The 21,382-nt window shown below is 36.3% G+C and overlaps 2 protein-coding genes across 3 annotated transcripts in view; one reads left to right on the forward strand and one right to left on the reverse strand.

Annotated features, from left to right (window-relative positions):
• The window catches only part of Mettl15 (methyltransferase like 15), a 168,877-nt gene extending 159,536 nt beyond the window's left edge, over positions 1-9,341 (reverse strand). Inside the window, exons 1-3 of one of the 2 annotated variants that reach the window (XM_028767036.1) lie at positions 9,127-9,341; positions 6,573-6,672; positions 5,194-5,480 (exon numbers count right to left, since the gene is read on the reverse strand). In XM_028767036.1, coding sequence (XP_028622869.1) covers positions 5,194-5,463 — 270 coding nt within the window. In that variant the 5' untranslated portion in view covers positions 5,464-5,480; positions 6,573-6,672; positions 9,127-9,341. The remainder of the gene's footprint in view (positions 1-5,193; positions 5,481-6,572; positions 6,673-9,126) is intronic. The other variant, XM_028767037.1, reaches the window with a different exon arrangement.
• Positions 9,342-11,759: 2,418 nt separating this feature from the next.
• The window catches only part of Kif18a (kinesin family member 18A), a 51,505-nt gene continuing 41,882 nt past the window's right edge, over positions 11,760-21,382 (forward strand). The window contains exons 1-5 of the mRNA XM_028767064.1: positions 11,760-11,919; positions 15,516-15,883; positions 17,269-17,426; positions 19,437-19,541; positions 19,836-19,946. Coding sequence (XP_028622897.1) covers positions 15,559-15,883; positions 17,269-17,426; positions 19,437-19,541; positions 19,836-19,946 — 699 coding nt within the window. The 5' untranslated portion in view covers positions 11,760-11,919; positions 15,516-15,558. The remainder of the gene's footprint in view (positions 11,920-15,515; positions 15,884-17,268; positions 17,427-19,436; positions 19,542-19,835; positions 19,947-21,382) is intronic.

Below are 21,382 nucleotides of genomic sequence, written 5' to 3' on the forward strand. Positions count from 1 at the left end.
ACCCAGGGTCAAACAAAACAAGCTTCTTCTTCTTCTTGTCATAACCCTTCAGTACTTGAAGAAGGAAAACCATCTTGGCATTTTTCTCTTTGATGTTTATTTTTCATTTAAAGTGGAGGATTCTCAAGTAATACATTGCAAGTAATTTTAAACATACTACAAGAAGAGGAATGCAATTTAGCAAACAATTATGAGACTGGGGGATTCTAGGGGTTCATCTGAATGGCTTAGTGGTTGTGTGACATTCAGTCAGAACAGAACAGTCTAGTGTTTAGTACTGTGGTCATGCAAGCATGCATATATGTACCTTATCAATGAAATAAAAATTTCAGTACATAACTGAATCATATAGTACAAACAGTACCATAACTTTAGCAAATCCAGGAATTATAAAAATTGCCATCAAATTTTATAATCTTAAATAGATACCTGAAATTGTGAAATATTTATAAATTAGCCTTGCATTCTTAGCGGGTCATCATATCCTGTCCTTGTCAGTTCAGGTGGCCTTGTTTCTGCTTCCTCTCCAGATTTCACCCAGTTATTTGGTCAGGCAAATGTGCCACACAAAGGCTGAAATTCTATAAAAGCCAGAGAAGCTATCTTAGCACGAAGGAACACTATTCTTCTTACTGCGTCACATTTGTCCTCTGGTTTGCCTTTATCAATCTATGTAAAACATCATTAGTGAAACAAATATGTAGCAATCCTTGGGCTAAGCACCGGATATGTGACAGCAACCAAGGCACACATACTCAAGACATCCCAGAGCTCAATGTACTAGGAAAGTGTTACGATTTATATACGAAGCATATAAGTAAGCTTGGGGTTCAAGACATAATCTCAGACTGGTTCCACTAGAGATGGAATTGGACCGTAAGGTTGCTGATGCCATCTGTTAAGTCGATCTTCTGATGATTATATAGCTTAGCAGTACAAGGAAGTGGAACTTATTTCTAGAAAGGTTACTGGAGACATGCAGTTCAAAAGTCTATCTCCTCTTCACCCTGATCATTTCCTTTATCACTTATTACTCTGACAGAAGTCATAAGTTTCCAAACCAAATCAACACTACTAGTACACAGACTTATAAGTACCTAATAACCTCTAGATTGTTATCATCTCATAAAGTAGGTAAAACAGTTTCTGGATTTTACATAATGAAAAAATTGGTCAATATAACCTAGACTAATACATCTCTGAAACGAGAAAACTATTCTTAGGTAACTAATATATTCTTACAAAAAGCAGTGGGGAGAATGTTTCCCTACAGAATGCCATGCCTTGGGATTGACTCTCAGAATCAAATAGATAAATAATTAAAATAAACAAAACAAAACCTGGACAAAACTGTAACTCATTTGGCTATTCTGAACTACCTAAGCAGTGGAAGACAAGCAGTTCTCTCCTTAAAATCGAAACTAATAGATGTATTCATTATATTTGCAAAACTAGCTAGAATTCTGAGCAAATTTCCAAAATCATTCACTTCTTAGGGTCAGTACCTTCTAGACATTAGATAAATGAATAACTGACATTCCCCTCGACTTCACTTAAAACAAAATGCTTTCATTAGCTCCTCTTACAATCCAAAGTTTCATCTCTAAATTCGCCATTGAAGGAGGTGTGGGAAATAATAATTAAGTAGGTGCAAGGTACAAGCGAATGTATGACTCAGTTTTCAAAGTAAAATGATCTGGGGAGAAGGCACAGGAAGGAGAGGAGCACATAATAGATTCTGGATGAAATGAAGACCTTTCCTGTCCAAGGCCTGTCACCACTTCTTTATTACTTGAGGATTAAGGGAATAGTGAATAAAGCTGCCTGCCAGACAGCTCAAAAGGTAAAAATAACATTATCTCTATGTGTGCCTCACTTGAAATTTTTCAGAAATAACATTCATAAAATTAAACTTTCTATTAAAAGTTCCTGGAATATCAGGCTGAAATCAGGAGAATGGAAATATCAAAATCAACCAGGATTACAGTCTTCCCAAGAACCTGAACAGAATGAACAATAGCATGGGTCAGGTTGTAGAATCACTTACGTTTCTTCCCCTTGGTTTCAGAAAAAAAAAAGGCAAATATAGTACAGATTTACTAGGGGAGTCAGAACTCTATGAGTAAGTACAAAATAAATGTTAGGTACTCCCAGGACAGTTCAGCAAATTGACAAAATGTGTTTTCATTGTTGAGGTCCAGAAATCAATTAGAAGCCACTCACACACAGTGCCACCATATACTTTCTTTTATGTGTATGTTGCATAAAAGACAACATATATATTTCAATATTCTTTAAGTATATTTAGAATCATGTCCCATCCCTTTGGCTAAGATGCTGCATAAATTGTACCTTAACATGGGTTTTGTTATCTTTCCATTATCAATCTCTAGAGGAAATAAAGAAAATTACATTCAATGAAGTTTTATTCAACAGAAAGCTCCAGCCTTTCTGGACATACTTATATCTACATCTACAATTATTTAGAGTTTATTCTGAGTTACAGGACTCGGCTAAAGACTTTGCACACAATGACTCTTCTAAGAATGCCAGATATATATTGATTATATATTATCTGGGGTGAGGTAAAAAAAAATACTTTTATGATAAAAAAAAATATACATGATGAGCAACATCCAATCCCTCTAGTTTACTTGATCCACCTTGCAGAAATCTCTAGGAAAAAAAACTACATAACGTAAGAATTCTATGTATATGGATGAATTGTCCAAGCTAGATATAATTCTAGAATCCCTGCTCTTAACCAATAATCAACATGTCTCCCATATACTGGAAGCAGCTACATGTGATATTTTTTCTTCATTATTACTGTTATTACTGGCCTGGCCTCAAACTCACAGAGATCCACCTGGCTTTACCTCCCACATGCTGGGATTAACTAAGTAAGTCACCATGTTCAACCTTAGGAATTACTTGAAAAAAAGAAAACTAACTCAAAAAATTTATATATATATATATATATATCATATATTATATATAAATATATATCATATTATATGCATATTATATATATATTATTATTATTTACTAGAAGACTAACTTCTAGGCAGCTAGGATGAGAGTCTTCTAGTCCATGCCCACAGTGACACATCTACTCCAACAAGGCCACACCTACTCCAACAGGGCCACACCTTCTAATAGTGCCATTCCATGGGCAGAACATATAAAAATCACACCTACTCTACATGCACATACTCCAGACAGACATACTACACACAGACACACATACACACACCAGTCTTCCCTATCTTCCATTTCACTTTCTATAACTTCAGTCACAGAGTATTTCCATATGTCATAATTCATAAGTTTTAAATTGCGCAGCCATTAAATAGAATGAGAAAGCCCCATGCTAACCTATTCTTCTCATCCCATCTAAGACATGAGTTATCTTACTGTCCAATGTTTCCATATTATATAGGCTATGTATTGTCAAATGTTTATCAGCTGCCTTCATTATTTGTGCTGCTTGGGAACAAGAACCCTGTAATGTACTAAATAATGGCCACTAAATTCAAGAATTCTGATGCTGGCAACTCAGACATACTAAAGTGAAGTTAAAAAAAAATTAAGTGGGGGACAGGCAAAGGGATAACATCTGAAATGAAAATAAAATAAAATATCCAATAAAAAGATTTAAAAAAAATAAGTGAAGTGGTAAAAAAAATCATGACTTAAGGGAAAGAATATAACTGACTGCTGAAGGTGGCAAGGTCTATAGTAAGAATTATTAGTTATCAAATGCTATATATATTATTATAGATATTATATATTATATGCTATATATTATGTATTGTATACTATATTGTTACATATTACATATTCTTTTTCACACTATCCATCTTTCCAATCATACATAGAGTCTTGAAACATATTTTCTGCAAAATAATGCCATTATTACACACTCATACATACACAGACACAGAAAGAGAGAGAAAGGAGAGAAGGAGAGAGAGAGAGAGAGAGAGAGAGAGAGAGAGAGAGAGAGAGAGAGAGAGAGAGAGAGACTAAACATCTAATTTACTGTCCAAGGGTTCATGTGTTGGGAATGTGTTCCCTGGTGTAGCAATGTTGAGAGGTCTTTACTGTTTCACAGCCTGTCCTAGTAGGAACATTAAGGTCACTAAGGGCACTGCTCTCAGAAGAAAATGATGAACTTTTTCCATGAGAATTGCTATAAATGAGTAAGACTGGCCTGCTCTCATGGTCTAGCTCCCGTTTCACAATTCAGTCTTTCTTTCCTACATCTAACTTCTATAATGCTATGTACCACCATGTAATACAGACAAGTAAGTCCCCACTATAGTAACTGCCAATGTATTTGAATGTTCAGTCTCCAAAACTGAGCCACACAAATCCCATTTCTTTACAAATTACCAAGCTTTAGATATTTTATGATAGAAATACACAATTGGTTTTGAATCTCTGGATGTTTTTGAATAACAAAGATGGGTATTGGACATTGAGTGCTAAGAAAACAGGAACAGGACTTTAGATGCCCATTTTGTCTTTAATAACTACTAAAAAGATAATAAAAGTCTCAAAAAAACTGTTCTGGAATTGAGTTTCCATACTCAACCTCTCAGCAAATGTAAACTAGTCAGACAGTTGTGGTTTGGTAAAACTAATCAACTCAGGTAAATAATTTCTCAGATTCTCTAAACTGCCAATCATGAGAGCACTCTATCTATATGAGTATGCAAATAAGAGAACTGAAATTACACATCAACGCAACAGTCTGGTGTTCATAAAACTCACACCAACAATAACCACAAACTAGTTCATAACAGAAGCACAGCCAAAGACCAATGGCTAAACAAAACACAGTATACCTATACCATGGAAAAGCCTGCAGTCAAAGAACAACAAGGCAGGCCTGTGGCTGTAGCTCAGTGAGAAAGCACTACTGAACGTGCACATCACTCTGGATTTGATGCCAAAAGCCACATGCATGCTTGCATGCATGCATGCATACATACATACATACATACATACATACACAGGGATAAAAGTAAAAAAGCACATGCTACAACATGGGTAATCTTTAGAACACATCAAGTAAAAGAACGTAAGCACAAACTAAAAAACATTCATTCATGTACCTTTAAAAGGTGAATGTATAATAGGTGAATTACAACTCAATAAAAAGTTTAAATTAGAACATCAACTCACCTGTCCCTTTTGTGGTGTCAAGCAATGAACAACTTCATCCACCATTACTGGGATATGTAATTTAGCCATGGCTTCAGACTCTTTCTCTTCAGATCTATGTACCTTCTGAGTGCCACACAGAACTGTCTCTTCTGAGGCTTTATATTCAGCATGCACTGCTGCTGTAGTGTGGATTGTGTGCAAACAGACATCCAAATTAAATGCACCAGAATCCACAAAGTATGAAAACAGTCTATTATACAGTCTGCAAAAATGTGGATATCGGAGCATTCTGTAGGTCAAGAAACCTAGAAGAAAAAAATTAAGATATGATGACTTTTGGGTTCTAATTCTTTTAAAATTTAAGACTAATCATCTAAGCAAGTGAATCTGAGTTCCTTCCATGAAACAAGAAACAAAAGTGAACATGCAAACATGTAATTTTTCAATGCACATGGTGACTACATCTACAATGCCAGAACTAAAGCAGGAATGTCTGAGGAGGCCAACTTCAACTTCAAAAATTAATTAACTAATTAATTAAATAAATACAATTGTGTGGTCCCTTTATGAATTCTAAACCATCATTTTTCAGCCCTCATCAATATGAAAATTAGGAACTCATTTTCTGCAATATATTTTTTAAGCTTAGTTAGTTCTAAAGAGTAAGTCAGAAACTTTAAAATATTAATTTAAAAAGTAACCTGAATCTATAGGCCTAGTAACCAGCTCATCCAATCTTGTCTAAAAGGTAGGCTAGATCACTACAGAGAACACAAACTCTTCCTGTTAGGTTTGGCTCATCCTTTATTTCATGTTGTTTTATTTAGTGTTCTCCCAGTGCTAAATTAATATATTCAGCTAGTTCTGAGAAGACAGACTGACCCTGAAAAAGAATGAACATGGGCACTCACACAAGTATGATCACTTTGTGAAAATCTTGCATATTTCCAAAAGTCTCTGACAAGACTACCTTAGCACTGCCTCCCATCCCCACTCCCATCTCTGAAGTACATACACACCAAATTAAATTACGACTTAACAAACACTCAGCTAGGCAGGTTTGGATATTTATTTCTTTTTTCCCCTATTTGGAGTCCTGAAGATCAAATCCAGTTTATCCATACTACATACACAATCAAACCCTAAGGTACATTTTCATCCCTTGTTTAATTGAGACAAGTCTTTGCTATGGAACCTAGGATAATCTTGAACTTGACATCTGCTTCAGTTTCCCAAATACTACAATTAAAGCCAATCGCAAGGCACCTTGCTCTCCTGACACTTCATAGCTACCAATTTGGATTGGTTTGTCTTGAGTATATGTGGCCTTGCTTGTTGATTGGTTTTAAGTTCATTAAGTTCATTCTCTACCTCTAAGCTACATCCCAGATACTCACTTTCAAATGTACGCTCCCTGTGGCCTCAAACCAAGCAAATGGGTATACAGCCTTTGAATTTCTCAAAGTTTCTCTTTTTCTTCTACAATTTGAAATTCTTCTAAATGTACAGGGAGAAAGGAATATGCCCAATTAGCTTCAAACATTGTTTGTAATACTCCCATGGTAAATACCCAGTTGGCACTACTCTTCTTTCCTTGTTAAGAATTATTTAAGAATAAGTTCTATGGTTCCATATTCACAAAATCAAATGAATGCTAAGTGTTTAACAAATGATTGAGTGAAGGGGAAAGGAAAAACACACAAATGAATACATTTCACACTTCACAAAATAAAGGCTTGTATCAATCCACACTGACTGCTCTCCCACCCATGTTTTCAAAATACTTGAAGAAACAAACCCCATATAAATGTCTACCTTTCCTTTGGCAAAAGACAGTAATTTTAGAGCTGAGAGTGGTGGCACATGCCTATAAATCCCAGTATTTGGGAGGCAGAGGCAGGCAAATCTCTGTGAGTTCAAGGCCACCCTGGTCTACAAAGTCAGTCCCAGGATAGCCAGTCTTCTGGAGAAGCAACAACAACAAAATTTATTAACTAAAACAGAGTGGAATACAAATAAAATATATGTAAAATATGTTATATAGACAGAATATAAATAAGATGCATGATTACGGATAATACATCAAATTTGCCTTAGAAATAATTTGCTGAATTATGTGACAATGAGAAATAGTGAAAATAGGGAGGTGGCAAAGGAACTAGAGATAAAACTCTAAAGGGAATTTCTAGATATTAACCATCAACAAATTTTAAAAAATTGTTCACTACTCTTTAAGTACTCCAGACAAACTACAAAACTCAACCACAACTACCCTTTAAATTAAGGTATCTAAATTTTTTTCAAAATGATAGCCAATTTTTATTCAGCTCTAAGTGCCAACAAATCTTAAAAAAAAAGTCTTTGTGCCCCATTTGATCATTATCATAATTCTTAGAGTTAAACGTAATTATTCCTATATTACATATTGAAGAAACTAAATAGCTTGCCACATAATCAAAGTCATAACTGTAACTATGATGCAAGAGGCTTATCTTCAGAGCCTGAAATATTTATCTTCAGTGTTACAAACATAGAGCAATGGAATTATTTAATGTAACCATGCAATTTAAAGGTACACTATATAAACTGTATATATACTATTTTTCTAATTACATTGTTAATGGGAATAGTCTCCTATACCCTGGAGCTATACCTAAGTAGCACTTTGCTTCTACTTAGAAGTAACAGTGTTATGAGACCGCCAATAAAAGGCACACAACGTTTAGGCAAAAGAATAGAATCTGGAATATTTAAACAACCTATACTCTATGTCCATACTGTTTTAATAACTGATTTTTATATTTGGGGTTACACATGAATGCAAGTACCCAGAGAGACATTGTGTTCCCCAGAGCTACAGTTACAGGCAGGGGTAAGCAGGATGATGTGGGTGCTGAGGACTGAACTCAGGTCCTCCACAGAACACACTAAAACACTGAACTATTCTCTGGCCCCATGTGCAGATTTTGACCTTTTTTTTTTTGTTTAAAGGAAGCACTGCTGCCAATAAAATCCTCAAAACAATATGGGGTTAAAGCAAATAAAAATAGACATCAAACTGTTTTCACCTTCATTTTATTCTTTATTGTACTCAAATTTTATGCATTCATTTAACTATGTTCAAGGTAAAGCCTAATTTAAAAAAAAATCAACTAACTAGCTTGTAACCCAGGTAAACACGGAGAAGGAGTTACAAATAAATGATTATTTATAGTCCTTAGATTATTTATAATAATCTAAATAAAGGGGATATATTTATAATAATCTAAATAATAATAGTAATAATTTATAGTTCTTAGATTATTTATAATAATCTAAGGGGGGTATAATAATTTATACTCCCTTTGCTGGAATTGTGCCATAAAGATCTTTGAGTGTAAACTGTAAAGGAAATCCTTCTTTGTAGCCCAGTCTCCTACCAAAGAAAACAAATCTCTCTGCAATCTTGTGAGATTGTTTAATTTACTGCCAGTCAGTAAACCTGGCCTCTAAAGCAGATTGCACTGTTAGCGGATCATTTAAATTTTTCTACAGGGGCAAAGTTCCCTGAAGTTGTGGAAACCACAAAATTGGCCATGTTACTCTTTCAACTGTGGGAATACAAACTGAAGTCTTCAGGAGGCTAACAACTACTATTAGTTTGCCCAGAGAGGAAATTACAAATCTAATTTTAATGCCAGAAACGCGACCTGGGGGCTGGGGACGGAGGGTAAGGCCAGGAAACGTAGAAAAGAGGGAATGCACCTATTAGTCAAAGGATCCCAGCCTTTCCTGGCCAGTCTTCAAAGGGAAGATTGGGAAACCTGGGGATCTCCAAAGCCAGGCAGAGTAGTACACCCGAGGGAGTTGGAGGAGGAGCTTCTGTTTCCTTACAAGGAGGGGATTCACTCCCCACAACAGCCACACGAAAGGAGCCCCGTCTCCAACACTTAACTAGGGACTTCTCCTCACCTGAGGCAAAAAGAAAAGTTGGGCCAGCCGCGACGCTAAAACGCAGAAGAACTTGATTTGCATACACCAAGGACCCGAGTGGGGGAAACTTGTAAGAACGGACAAATGAGCCCTTGTCCTTCCGTCGGAGCAACTGAGGTGTGTTGGTCTTTCGTTCCGCTGCTACCAGCACCTACTGTGAAAGGGTGTTGTGGGTCAAGGGTTTCCAAAAGGTCTTCCTGGAAAAATAAGATCTCACTTTTAAGGTGTTGTTGTTGTTGTTGTTGTTGTTGTTGAAGAATTGTTTTGATGTCTGGTGAAAGTTTAAATGTAACTTTCAGTTTTCTGTCTACTATAAAAATATATTAATTTTGTTAATGGCTCCATACATCATCCAATTTCTAACCAAAGGTGGAAATTTCAACCTTCTTAGCCCTGTACATTTGGGAAGTTTCGGACCTCTGCCCCCACTCTATAATTTTGTTAAAAAGCATGAGGTTCTCTCGTCCTGTTATTACTTCTCCCAAACTCATGAGTTGACAACTGCACTATAATAGTATTGGTTGTATTGTTAAAAAACCTCTCTGTTTTAATCAAATGTATGATTCCTTGATAGTATGGATCTCATCATTGGAACCCTGCTATAAAGCAAGTACAATGCAGAACTGAAATTAAATGGACAGTATTTGGATTAGGTGTGGCTACACTTGTAACACTAAGAAACCTATATAGTGTGGAAGTCAAAAACAAAAGGATGAAATGTACATGTCTATTTATTCATTTGCCAATATAATTTTTTCAAGATGTCAAGATAAACATATTTTCTTTTTTTCTTTTTTTCTTTCTTTCTTTTTTTCTTTCTTTCTTTTTTTTTTTTTTTTTTTTTTGAGACAGGGTTTCTCTGTGTAGCCCTGGCTGTCCTGGAACTCACTCTGTAAACCAGGCTGGCCTTGAACTCAGAAATCCACCTGCCTCTGCCTCCCAAGTGCTGGGATTAAAGGTGTGTGCCACCACTGCCCGACACGTATTTTCAAACTAGATTAAACTATCATATTATAGTCACTTGATCTAGAAAATACTTTAAAAACAAATAGCTGAATTTTGAGACGGTTTGTTTTACAAGACAAATACTTCCCTATAGAGGTTTTTCTAAAACTTTTTTCTACCAATGAAATCAAAGCAATATATTTATATCTTATATTCTGTTTTGAGAATAAAGTGAGGTAGTGTTTAAAGGGGTTAAATATATGCCTGAGACACTAAAGGTCAAGCACTATATAAAGTAAAGGAATATTTTAAATAAAATGAACTCTCCTCATTTTTATTGCCAAACCCAGCACCACACAAATGATGATGTCATTAGTTGACACATATAATACAACAAGAAATAAGTAGTCACTTTATTGATGCTCTTTCAAAAAATTCATAGAACAAGCATAATGTGTAATTTGCAACTCTCCTGATTTTCTTCAATAGATATAAGAAGTGATCATAATCTATGGGATTTCAGCAAAAAACGCCACTAATAATAATACTCTACACTGCTGGAGTGGTGCCCTATGACTTCAATCTCAGGAAGAGAACAAAGGAAGCAGAGGCAGGCAGATCTCTATGAATTCCAGGCCAGTTGTGTCTACATGGCAAGCTCCAGGCCAGCCATAGGTACCTGGCGAGACCTTGTTTAAAAATGTAAAATAGATTAGATAGATGATAGATAGATACATAGATTACAGATAGATACATAGACACATACATACATACATACATACATACATACATCCTCTGCTCTGTAACATCCTAATTTTATAGTGATATTCAATTAACAGGAATCTAAACTCCAGGAGGGAAGGGATGTTGACCTCAGTGTGTACTAATATGATCCTAAAATCTGCAAGTAAGAGTTGCTTACTAAATGGAAAGTCATATAAACAACAATGTAATTCAGATCTTACTACTAAATTTTTTCTGAATGTCAACTCACTGATAAAAGGCTTGCCTAGCCAACAATTCAAATATGAAATACCCTGCCAATTTTTAAATGAGTTATCTTAGGAAAAATATTCCCCATGTTTCCAATGCATATTTCTTTCTTAAGTATACATTCAGAAATAATGCAATCTGGAACAAGAGTTGCATGATCCAATAATGTCCTAGGCCAAAATCGTTAAGTGATTTTATTTTGTAATGTCATATTTGGAGCATGTTAAATGCTGACAAATAGCAAATATTTTCAATCAGCAATAACAGGAGCAGGCCAGGAAGCCTGACAAAAGAAGACTTGGGACTTAGAGCCAGAAGATTTGGACTTGCAATTAATTCACATGGAGGCGCCACACCTTCCATAGCATAAAACCTAATCCTTGGAACCTTGATTAATGAGAACGGGGAAAGAACAAAGTAACCCAGGCCCTTTTACAGGCCCGCAGACTACGCCTCTCCCCCATGAGAAACACTTCACCCAAAAGCAATAAAGCCCCAGACCCAGAGTATGCACAATAATAAACATCCCATGTGGCTTCTTCCCAAACGCAATCCGCCCTAGCTCCGCCCACCTCCGCCAAGGCTCCCGGAAACGAACGCGCGCGTTGCCACGGCGACACCCAGAGAAGCAGCTTCTCCTCCGGCCGCTGAGGCCCAGCCTCTGGCGGCAAACTGCGAGACGCCGGGGAAAACGTCCGACGTGCTGACGTCAGCCGAACGGCAGCCAATGAAATGGATAGCTGAGGAAGCTGGCTTGGGTTTGAATTTGTGGCTGTGTTTGGAGCGCCTAGAAGCCAACTCTGCCAAGTTGTCGCGGTCACTTTTTCTAGGTGAGTGAGGTGGGCGCTGTGTCTGGGGACGCGTGGGTTGATTCGAGGGTCACCGGAGTGGAGGATCAGGCGTCAGCCGACAAAGTAGCTTTCGGCGAGAGCTGCGGGTCGAGGGTCCCCTTGGTACTGCGGCTGGAAGGATCTGGAGCTACCGAGCGTGTATGACAAGGCGAGCCTTTCCCACAGCACCGAGGTTCTGGGCTTCGCCTCTGAATCCCGAGAGCAAACTGGCTCCTTCCTCAGACTTAAACTGAGGACTCTCACAGTCCAGCCTCCTAGAGTGTGAAGTTCCTTCCGGATTCCAAATTCGGAGTATCCTGCTTAGTCTGCACACGTGAGTGTGCGACTTCTGGGCTTTACTGTCAAGGGAGGAGCTTTTGTGCAGAGAGGCTCTCTGGTCAGTCTGGAGCCCAGTTGTAGCCTCAAGCAAGACCGGCCCTGATTGCCCACCTGTGTTGCTGTAGCTCACAGAAGAAATAGATAAATTAATTTTAAAGTGCCTGGAGGCCAGAAAACAGCCACTAGTCCTGCAGTTTCTGCAGCCCTTTTCTGTAGGAGCTCATTTCCCTTGCCTTTACAAAAAAGCCAAAGCTGACTGTTGCTCATTATAATATGAATAGTGATTTTTGGAGTAGAACTAATTTTGTTGGTGATGTCATTCCACGTTGTCCAGTTCCTACCTTGTGTTTTGGAAGGTTTTCTTGACCTTCAATGTTAGAGAATATCTACAGAGCTGATAAATAATAATACTTGCTATTAAATTCAGTACATTATAAGAACTTTTTCAGTTAGCAAAAATGATTTGCCTTAAGAGGTATTCTCATTATTGAACCAGTATTTACAGATATTTAAGATTTTTTTATTTTAAAAAGCATCTTGTTCCACTATAGTTATGCATCAAGTCAATAGACACGATAGATAAAGTGGCTGTGCTGTTAATTGATATGAAAGACAATAGGAAAAAATAGCCCACTATCAGTGCTGATATTTCCTCCAACACAACTTGTCATTCTTCCCTGATGTTTGTAAGGCAGTGACTCTGACAGAAAGGTTTAAGCCTGCCTGATAGAAACTGTAAATGAGGATAGCTCCCTGTTCTAAGCAGTGTCAGAATTTTCTACTTGAGTTTGGAATAATTCATAGCTATGTCATTGTGCTTCTGTACCGCTGTTTGGAAGAATTCTTTTCTGTTTCTTAGTCATGAGATTTGGATTTGTACATGGGTCCACTTTCTGTCTTATTTAGTACTAACATTTGGAAAAATTACTAAGTTCCTCCATTTGTAAGCCAACCTCACGTGATTATTATGAGGGTTGAGTGACATGAATATGAAATGTTTGTCATAGTTCCTGGCAGAGAGGGACTCATAATATCATCACTATTGCCCTTCTCACCATAGTGACCTGGTGAAAGTCTATCATATTTATTAAGAACAGTTACTGTATAGTATCAGAAAAAAACTCATATTTCATTATTCACCCCTACATTAATAAACAAAATTCTCCTGCTAAGTGTTGGGGTTTCCAGGAAAACACAGGGATAAGCAGTGTTTACTACTTGGTGGGGAGTGGGGAAATAGATTCTAATCCAAACATACAAACTAAATTACAGTTCACAGGATGGGGAGTGCATGTTGGCAGTCTATTAATTTATTGCTTCAGTCATTACATAATATATGTATAACAGTGTGTATCTTGAATGTGTAGAATCCTTAATACCAGCTAAGTACCTTTGTTTTTTTTAAAGCAAGTATATAATTTTAACTTTTATGTGGAAATTTCTCAGGGCCTATACATGAGTAAATTACCCTTTGGGTTCTATGTATTGTTATATAGTTTTTACTTAATTTAATTATTAATTATATTTGAGAACTTAAAGGTATAAAATAATTTGCTACCATTTCAGCATTTTTTTCTTATATCTTCTAACATATAGACTAATCGTACAATTTTGGAGTGGGAAAGGCTTTTAAATACCATCTACCCTACCATCAGTTTAAATGTGTTCAGGGAGAGCCCCTTCATTTTCCTCTTTTATACCCATTCTTTCAGGAATGGATCAGTAGTCTACTGTGATCTGTAGACTTATTTTATTCCCAAAAAAGAAAAAAAAATCTTACCACTAGCTCTTTTGTTTCTTTTACAACATACCATTTAAGACTGAATATGACCAAATCAATCAGGGACTATACTTTTCTCAATGCATTGTCCAAAAAGAATTTGCAAATCTTCATCTTATTCCACAGATAACAATTAACTGTTTCATATTAACATGATCTTTGCACTTGATACAGAATCAACTAGATACTAGACTCCTACCCATGTTAGGAAAAGAAAGCATCCCTTTAATGTAGAAGTAGTGTTATTAATTTCTGAATACATAAGTATACATGAAATATTTTTTACCTTTAAGAAATTTATTTCTGGAACCAGTGACATTGCCTAGTGGATAAAGGTACGTTCCTGGGATCCACGTGATAGAATTGACACCTACACTTATCAGCAGATCTCCACATGCACACTTATGCATATGCCCACAGCCACATAAGGCACACACAGTAAATAAAGTGTAATAAATTTAAATGTATATATACACATAAATTTCTGGACTCTAAAAAAGAAGCACATGAAAAGTTTTAAGCAAAAATGATGGATTTGGGAGGAAGTTACAGGTAAAGTTGATATAAACATGTATGAAATACAAAAATTAAAAGCATGTTAAATTTCTCATTATATTAATGGTCTCAGTATTACAGATGCTGGTTTCTAGTACCTGAGTTTAATCTGACATGCCTCAACCACCTCAATAGCTATAATTGCACATGTGTCACAGTGCCTAGTTTTTACATTTTGATTATTCTGTCTGCCCTAGGTATTCTATTAAGAAAATTGGACAGTGAGTGGAGTTCTGTGGGAGGGTGCAAGTCTTAAGTTGTACTGAATTCTAGATTGTTTTGTGAATAGTTGAACTTTCACAACAGACTGTTGGTCTTTATCAGTTTCCTTTTCTTCTTGGGCACACGTTTTTCATTTACTGATGTTATTTACATTTGCTTGCCATTGAGAGATCAGAGAGTAGGACCTCTGAATAAATGAGCAGTGTATACTGTTTCTCTCCTCTTCAGATATGCACTAGCTAGTGGCTTCTCCCTCAGTGCTAACCCAGTGTATCTCTGACATGCAAGTAGAGACCAGCCCAGGTACATCACTTCCTACTGCCAGGAGACCTACAGACAAGCTTACTTTTTACTTAAAGGGCTTTTCAAGCTACAGCTCCAGTTATTACCCTGATACGATTCAAAAAGTCTTTCCTGCTCATTTCTGTGATCCAACCAAAAAACTGTTAGAGCCTTGTAAAAAATCAGATCATAAACAGCTTTAGTATTTGAGTTTAAGCTTGATTAATATTTCAAGACTTTCTTACCATGGTCTTCTGTACATGTGTGCCATCTTTGGGGGTGTTTAAGTTTATAGGTTTACATATACATCTTTCCCAATAATACATTTGCTAGGTGAATGGAACATAAAAATTACCTTTTAAAAAATTATATGCCAGTTTTAAGTAAAACTAATAGTGACTTTTTCCTTTTTAATTTCAGAGAAATACCCAGGTATTCATGTAACAGGAATTTAGATAACTAAGAATGTCTGGCACTGAGGAAGACTTATGTCACCACATGAAAGTAGTTGTCCGTGTGCGTCCTGAGAACACAAAAGAAAGGGCAGTTCAGTCCCGCAAAGTGGTTCATGTAGTGGATAAGCATATACTTGTTTTTGATCCGAAACAAGAAGAAATCAGTTTTTTTCACAGAAAGAAAACTAAAAATTTTGATATTACGAAAAGACAAAATAAAGATCTTAAGTTCGTATTTGATGCTGTTTTTGATGAAACCTCAACTCAAATGGAAGTTTTTGAACACACAACCAAGCCAATTCTTCATAGCTTTCTGAATGGATACAATTGCACAGGTAATTGTTTCAGTGTGAAATCTAATTTTTCTATCTAGCTTCAGTTTTATTTTTGGAGGGATATATACTTTGTTGTAAATGTTGTATATGTAAATACAATCATTCAAGGTGCATGCATTCCAACAATTTCGAGATTTCAGCAGATTGGATTGAAGTGTGGTCTTTCTTTGAAACGTAGTCATCATCTATGGCCAATCCTTTATGGAACTTTGTCTTCCCGGGGCATTGTGATTACCCTACAAACACTTTCCTTCAGTTTTATTAAGCCATGTGCTTCTTAAAATTGTTGCCAGATTTCTCACTGTTTGTACTGACAAGTATGTTCACTGTTGGTCTTGAACAGCCTGCAATTTCTGAACACTTTCTTTAGTATAAAAGTGTTAAAACTACAGGACGACTGAGAATTTTGTACTGTTTAAGTCGATCTTCAGACCAAGAAACAATTTTGTACTGTTTAAGCCGATCTTCAGACCAAGAAGCATTCCTTATACCTTAAGCTTTAATTACTTTCTGAAAAGATCTGTTCATTCAGTGGGTATAGTAATAGCATACTAGTTTCTCATTTTTATAGTTGCCCGTTTTTATGGCATTTTCCACAGCACATTCCCCACTGTAACTTGCTTCACTAAGACTGTCTTACTTGCTTTTGTCACCCACTTGATTCTTGAGCAAGAACAAAATGATGTTTATTGGTTGGAACTGCTGATTCTCTCACTAGTATCCAGGTGATCTTTCTTTCATAAAACTTCCTAGAGATTTTTCCTCCCTTTGGCTTAAAAGATAAAAAAGAATCTCTATTGATACTGTTTCTTTGATTTCTTTCTGGCTTTGTATATTTAGCTGTCTTAAGGCTTTCATAAGCTAAAATAAGACACCAGCTTAATTCATTCCAAAGACTATTTTATCAGTTATTAATATATGAGAATCTGATTACTGAATGTGATATTAAGAGTTTGCACTTGTAACTGGATTTCTTAATTTTAAGAAATGTATGACTTCTATGTGTACTTGATAGAAATAAATAATTTGCCAGAAACAACATTTAAAGAATAATCTTGTAAACCACCTTTGTGGCATTCATCCTGCTCAACAAGTATGTCTGTTTTGCTTCATGTTATTTTCTAAAACACTGCCTTGGTGAGGCAGTGCTGGAGGGATATGTATGCATATTAAACTCTGATAGCAAATAAGGGGAGAGATGTTTCTGCCTGTGATTATGTGTGAGGCACAAAATAAAGTTAGTTCTAAGTAGGACCAGGTGATATCTATCAGTTTTAAAGTTAGTGACTATTTAGGATATCAGTTAGAACTAAGCACTAGAATGGATTTAGTAATACTATGTTATTAAATGAGCATTAATCTCAAACTTTTTCTTGAAAATTCAGTATTGGCATATGGTGCCACTGGATCTGGGAAGACTCACACGATGCTAGGATCAGCTGCTGAACCTGGCGTTATGTACTTAACAATGCTGGACCTTTTCAAATGCATGGATGAGATTAAAGAAGAGAAAGAGTGTAGTACTGCCGTTTCTTATCTGGAGGTAAGTTGGCACTATCCTTAACATTAATCACTGTCTTAGAAAACTCAATGACAAGGGTCCATTAAAATTATTTAATTCAGGAATCTTCTTGTGAATGTTTCCAACCATTAAAATTCCTAATGATGAATGTTTTTCATACACCTCACTCTTATTTTAATCTAATTTCAAATTCTTGAGACATCACAAAAATAGTATATATAGTTGTTCTATAGAGAACTTCCAGATAGCCTTCCTTAAGATGCCTTATATGTAAACATTTTACTTCTGCTATTCACTGTCTGTTGTATGTGCATTTATTCCTCGGAACTATTTAAGTTATAAATTTGTTGAACCATGAAAATCTTTAAACAATCACTAAATGTTTATCAAAATGAGAAAATTAAGTGATTATCACTGTCTAATCTATGAACCTTGATGCAATTTTGCTAATTATATTATCAATTTCTTCTCCTGAAAGCATTCCTTTTCATGAATTACATTCACTTGCATCCTTTTGGTCTCCTTTAATAAGCAGTTTCTGTTTTCTTTATAATTTATGACACTGCCATAAAATCCTCAGTTTGTTTTGTCTCTATTAGACTTGGTTTAAGTGCTGGAAGACACCATAGAAGTAGTACTAGATACTTAATGCTTTGTATCAAGTCAATTTGTAGTTGGTTAGTCCCATTATTGGCAGTGTTAACTTTTTTGCAGGGTTTGTTGATGCTTCTTAATTACTTTTTATGTGTGTAATTGCATGCATTGGAGTGAAGGTCCAAAGAGATCTTTCAGGAGTTGGTTCTATCTTAAGACCTTGTTAAAGATCTCTTTATATCTTCTGCACTGTATACGCCTGAAAGCCTATCGTCCTCTCTCCCCTATGGAGTGCTGGCATGATACATGCACACCACTGCTTCTGGTGCATTATTATTATTGTTGTTGTTGTTGTTGTTTTCATACAATATACTTTATATTTTATATCCCACAACTCCTCCCAGATTCTCTCCTCTCCCTGCCCACCAACTTCATGTTCTCTCTCTCTTTAAAAAAAGAAAAAAGCCACTAAAATGGAGTACTAATTCTTCCTGAGCATAGACCTGCTCTAGAGAGTAGTTGATATACCCAGTGTCACTCTAGTAAAGGAAACGGATTTTCCCTTCCCACAGCTATTATTTGTGGATAGCCTCTTATGTACAGGTGAGGCTTTTTGTCCACTTTCTCAGCTAAATGCTGAGATTTTATCTGCCTTGAGCTTATACAGGTCTTACAAATACTGTCACGGTCTCTCTGAATTCATATGTACATCTGTCCTGTTGTGTCTACAAAATGCAGTTTCCTCCACTTCTGGCTCTTACAGTCCTTCTACCCCCTCTTCCCTGAACCTTGAGGAGGGTGAAACAAAGACATCCTACTTAGGGCTCTGTAGGATCCAGTTCAGGTCATCAAGCTTTCTTGGCGTGTACTTTATGTATCTCAAACACTTCTTAGGACATCTAGGCTGGCCTTGAACTCGTGATCTTCCTGCCTCAGATTTCTTTATGTTGAGATTATAGAAATATGTCAACAAACTCACATTGTGATCACTTTTGTGTGCTCATATTCTGATTATCTGGCAAGCCAAAGTTCATTTGTGCTGCCTCTTGTATACAGTAAAAGATAGACAAGCTTCAGTCCTTACTCTGCTGTTTTGTAACCATGGACAAATGAGAGGAACTATTACTATTGTACCTTAGACTGGAATTAAAAGATTAATGACATCAGTACCTGTTTCTGACTGGACTTCGTTCAACATTTAGTCTCGAAAATTGGTTTATTTTGCAGAAATAAGAAAGCTGACTTATCTTTATTTTGTTAGTGTTACCAAGTTAGAAATTAGTGGGTGAGAATATGATTCCAATTAAAATTTTCAATTGCAATATGATCAGAATCAACCTTCAGTCAGCAATTTGTGTGTGATAATCAGTTTTTTGATATCACTGTTATTGTGGTTATCTTATTTTTCTTTTCTTTCTTCCCCTTCCCCACCCCCAGATATATAATGAACAGATTCGTGACCTCTTGACAAACTCAGGGCCACTTGCTGTCCGGGAAGATGCCCAAAAAGGAGTGGTTGTTCAAGGTCTTACTCTATACCAGGTATGTTTATGGATGTCTCTTCTTTCTGTTGGGAAGCAACTCTGCAGGTTCCACTTTTACCAGCTATTAGTTTGACTCTACTGTGTTTGAAAAAGAAATAAACTAATGGAATTTAAGACTAAAGTGAATTACAAAGGATCTAAGCCCTTAGTGACTGTCCAGGGTCAGGAAGGCGCTAGCAAAATAGAGATCAGAACTGGGGATAGCCTCATTCTACTGTTCTTATGAAACAATAGAGGGGTATTTTTTTCTTTAACTCTGGCTGAAAATTTTCTTTTCTCTTTGAACTCTTAGCCTAAATCTTCAGAGGAAATATTACAGCTACTAGACAATGGAAACAGAAACAGGACACAACATCCCACTGATGTGAATGCTGTGTCTTCGCGGTCTCATGCTGTTTTCCAGGTAACAGGCCTTTACTTTAGGCTATGATTGTTAAGTTGGCATTTAAAATAAAGCCAAACTCATGAATAGTTTTCATATATGGCAATAAAATTTCATAGACATCTCTGTTCCTCAAGACTTCTGTTACTTTGCAACTTTGCTGTTTTACTTTGGTTGAAGACGTAATCTCATTAAGATGACCAGGTTGGTCATTGAATAGCAATGGCCAGGCCTGATTTTTGTTTTTGTTCCTTTTATCCCAGCCTCCTGAGTAGTTGGGATTACAAGCACTATAATACCTTGCCTATTAAAGCCAAGGTCATTAGCTTGCAGAGGATATTCCATATAGGATTAAGTTGCCGCCCTAGCTTACTTTGCTCTTAAAAGTACTTCAACATCAAGAATATTTAAAATTGAAATGATATATGTCACCTACATGGGGTTTTACTTTTATGACTTGGAGAGTTTCTTGAACATAGAGAATATATCAAATAGGAGTAGTAAAGTAGAAATGGAAGATACTGACCGTGTACTCAACTGCATTCCTTAGGAATTTTTCAGCTGACACCATATTGTACTGGAGAAAATGTCCGCGAAGATCAGAAACACAAATACTTGTATTTATCGTTTGTAGTTTCTGCTCTTATTTATACCCAAATGGTTATGTAGAGCTGTATTTTAAAGTATGCCGTATGAAATTCATTTATTTTTCAACTTTAAAAAAGAGTTACAGTTATCTGTGTGCCTCATGCAGTATGTATGTGGGTGTACATATGCCATAGCAAAGTACTTTGGGAAATTAGTCCTCTCCTTACACCACAGTTGGGTCTGGGAACTCTGAACTCAGTCTTTAAGCTTTGCAGTTAATCTCTTTGACCATGACACTAGCCTGTGAAATCCATCGTGTCAAAAAGCAATTGTTACAGTTGAACATATCTAAGGTATTTAAATCATTCAGATAGTATCCATTGAGTAGTTTCATCTTTTCTCTTCCACTGACATTTTCTCCATCAATACTTTTCAGAGAAATGTTTATGACAGTGAGATTTCTCTAGAATGTATTAGATCTTGCTTTATGTCTTCATCTCTCTTCCACCTATCATGTTAACGTCTACAAAGCAGCTGAAGATGGTTATATAAGGAGCTGGGGGTGTAGCCCAGTTGGTAAAATGCTTGTCTAATATACATGAAACTCTAATTTCAGTCTTCAGCACAATCAAACTTTGCACAGTGGCTAAACCCTATAAATCTGATTGGTGTTCCAGAGGTAGAGAGGTTCTGAATTTCAAGATCATCTTTGACTAGTAAGCTCATGGTCACATGGCCACCTGTCTTTCAATTAATTAATTAGTTAATTAATTAATTGAGTGTATTATACCTTCCCAGGCAGCTGAAATTCTTGAAATGATCAAATTATTAATGAACAGTTTATTTTCACACATAGGGCTAAAAGTTTT

The sequence above is a fragment of the Grammomys surdaster genome, unplaced genomic scaffold, assembly GCF_004785775.1.
Source record: "Grammomys surdaster isolate TR1022 unplaced genomic scaffold, NIH_TR_1.0 170, whole genome shotgun sequence".
NCBI classification, from domain to species: Eukaryota; Metazoa; Chordata; class Mammalia; order Rodentia; family Muridae; genus Grammomys; species Grammomys surdaster.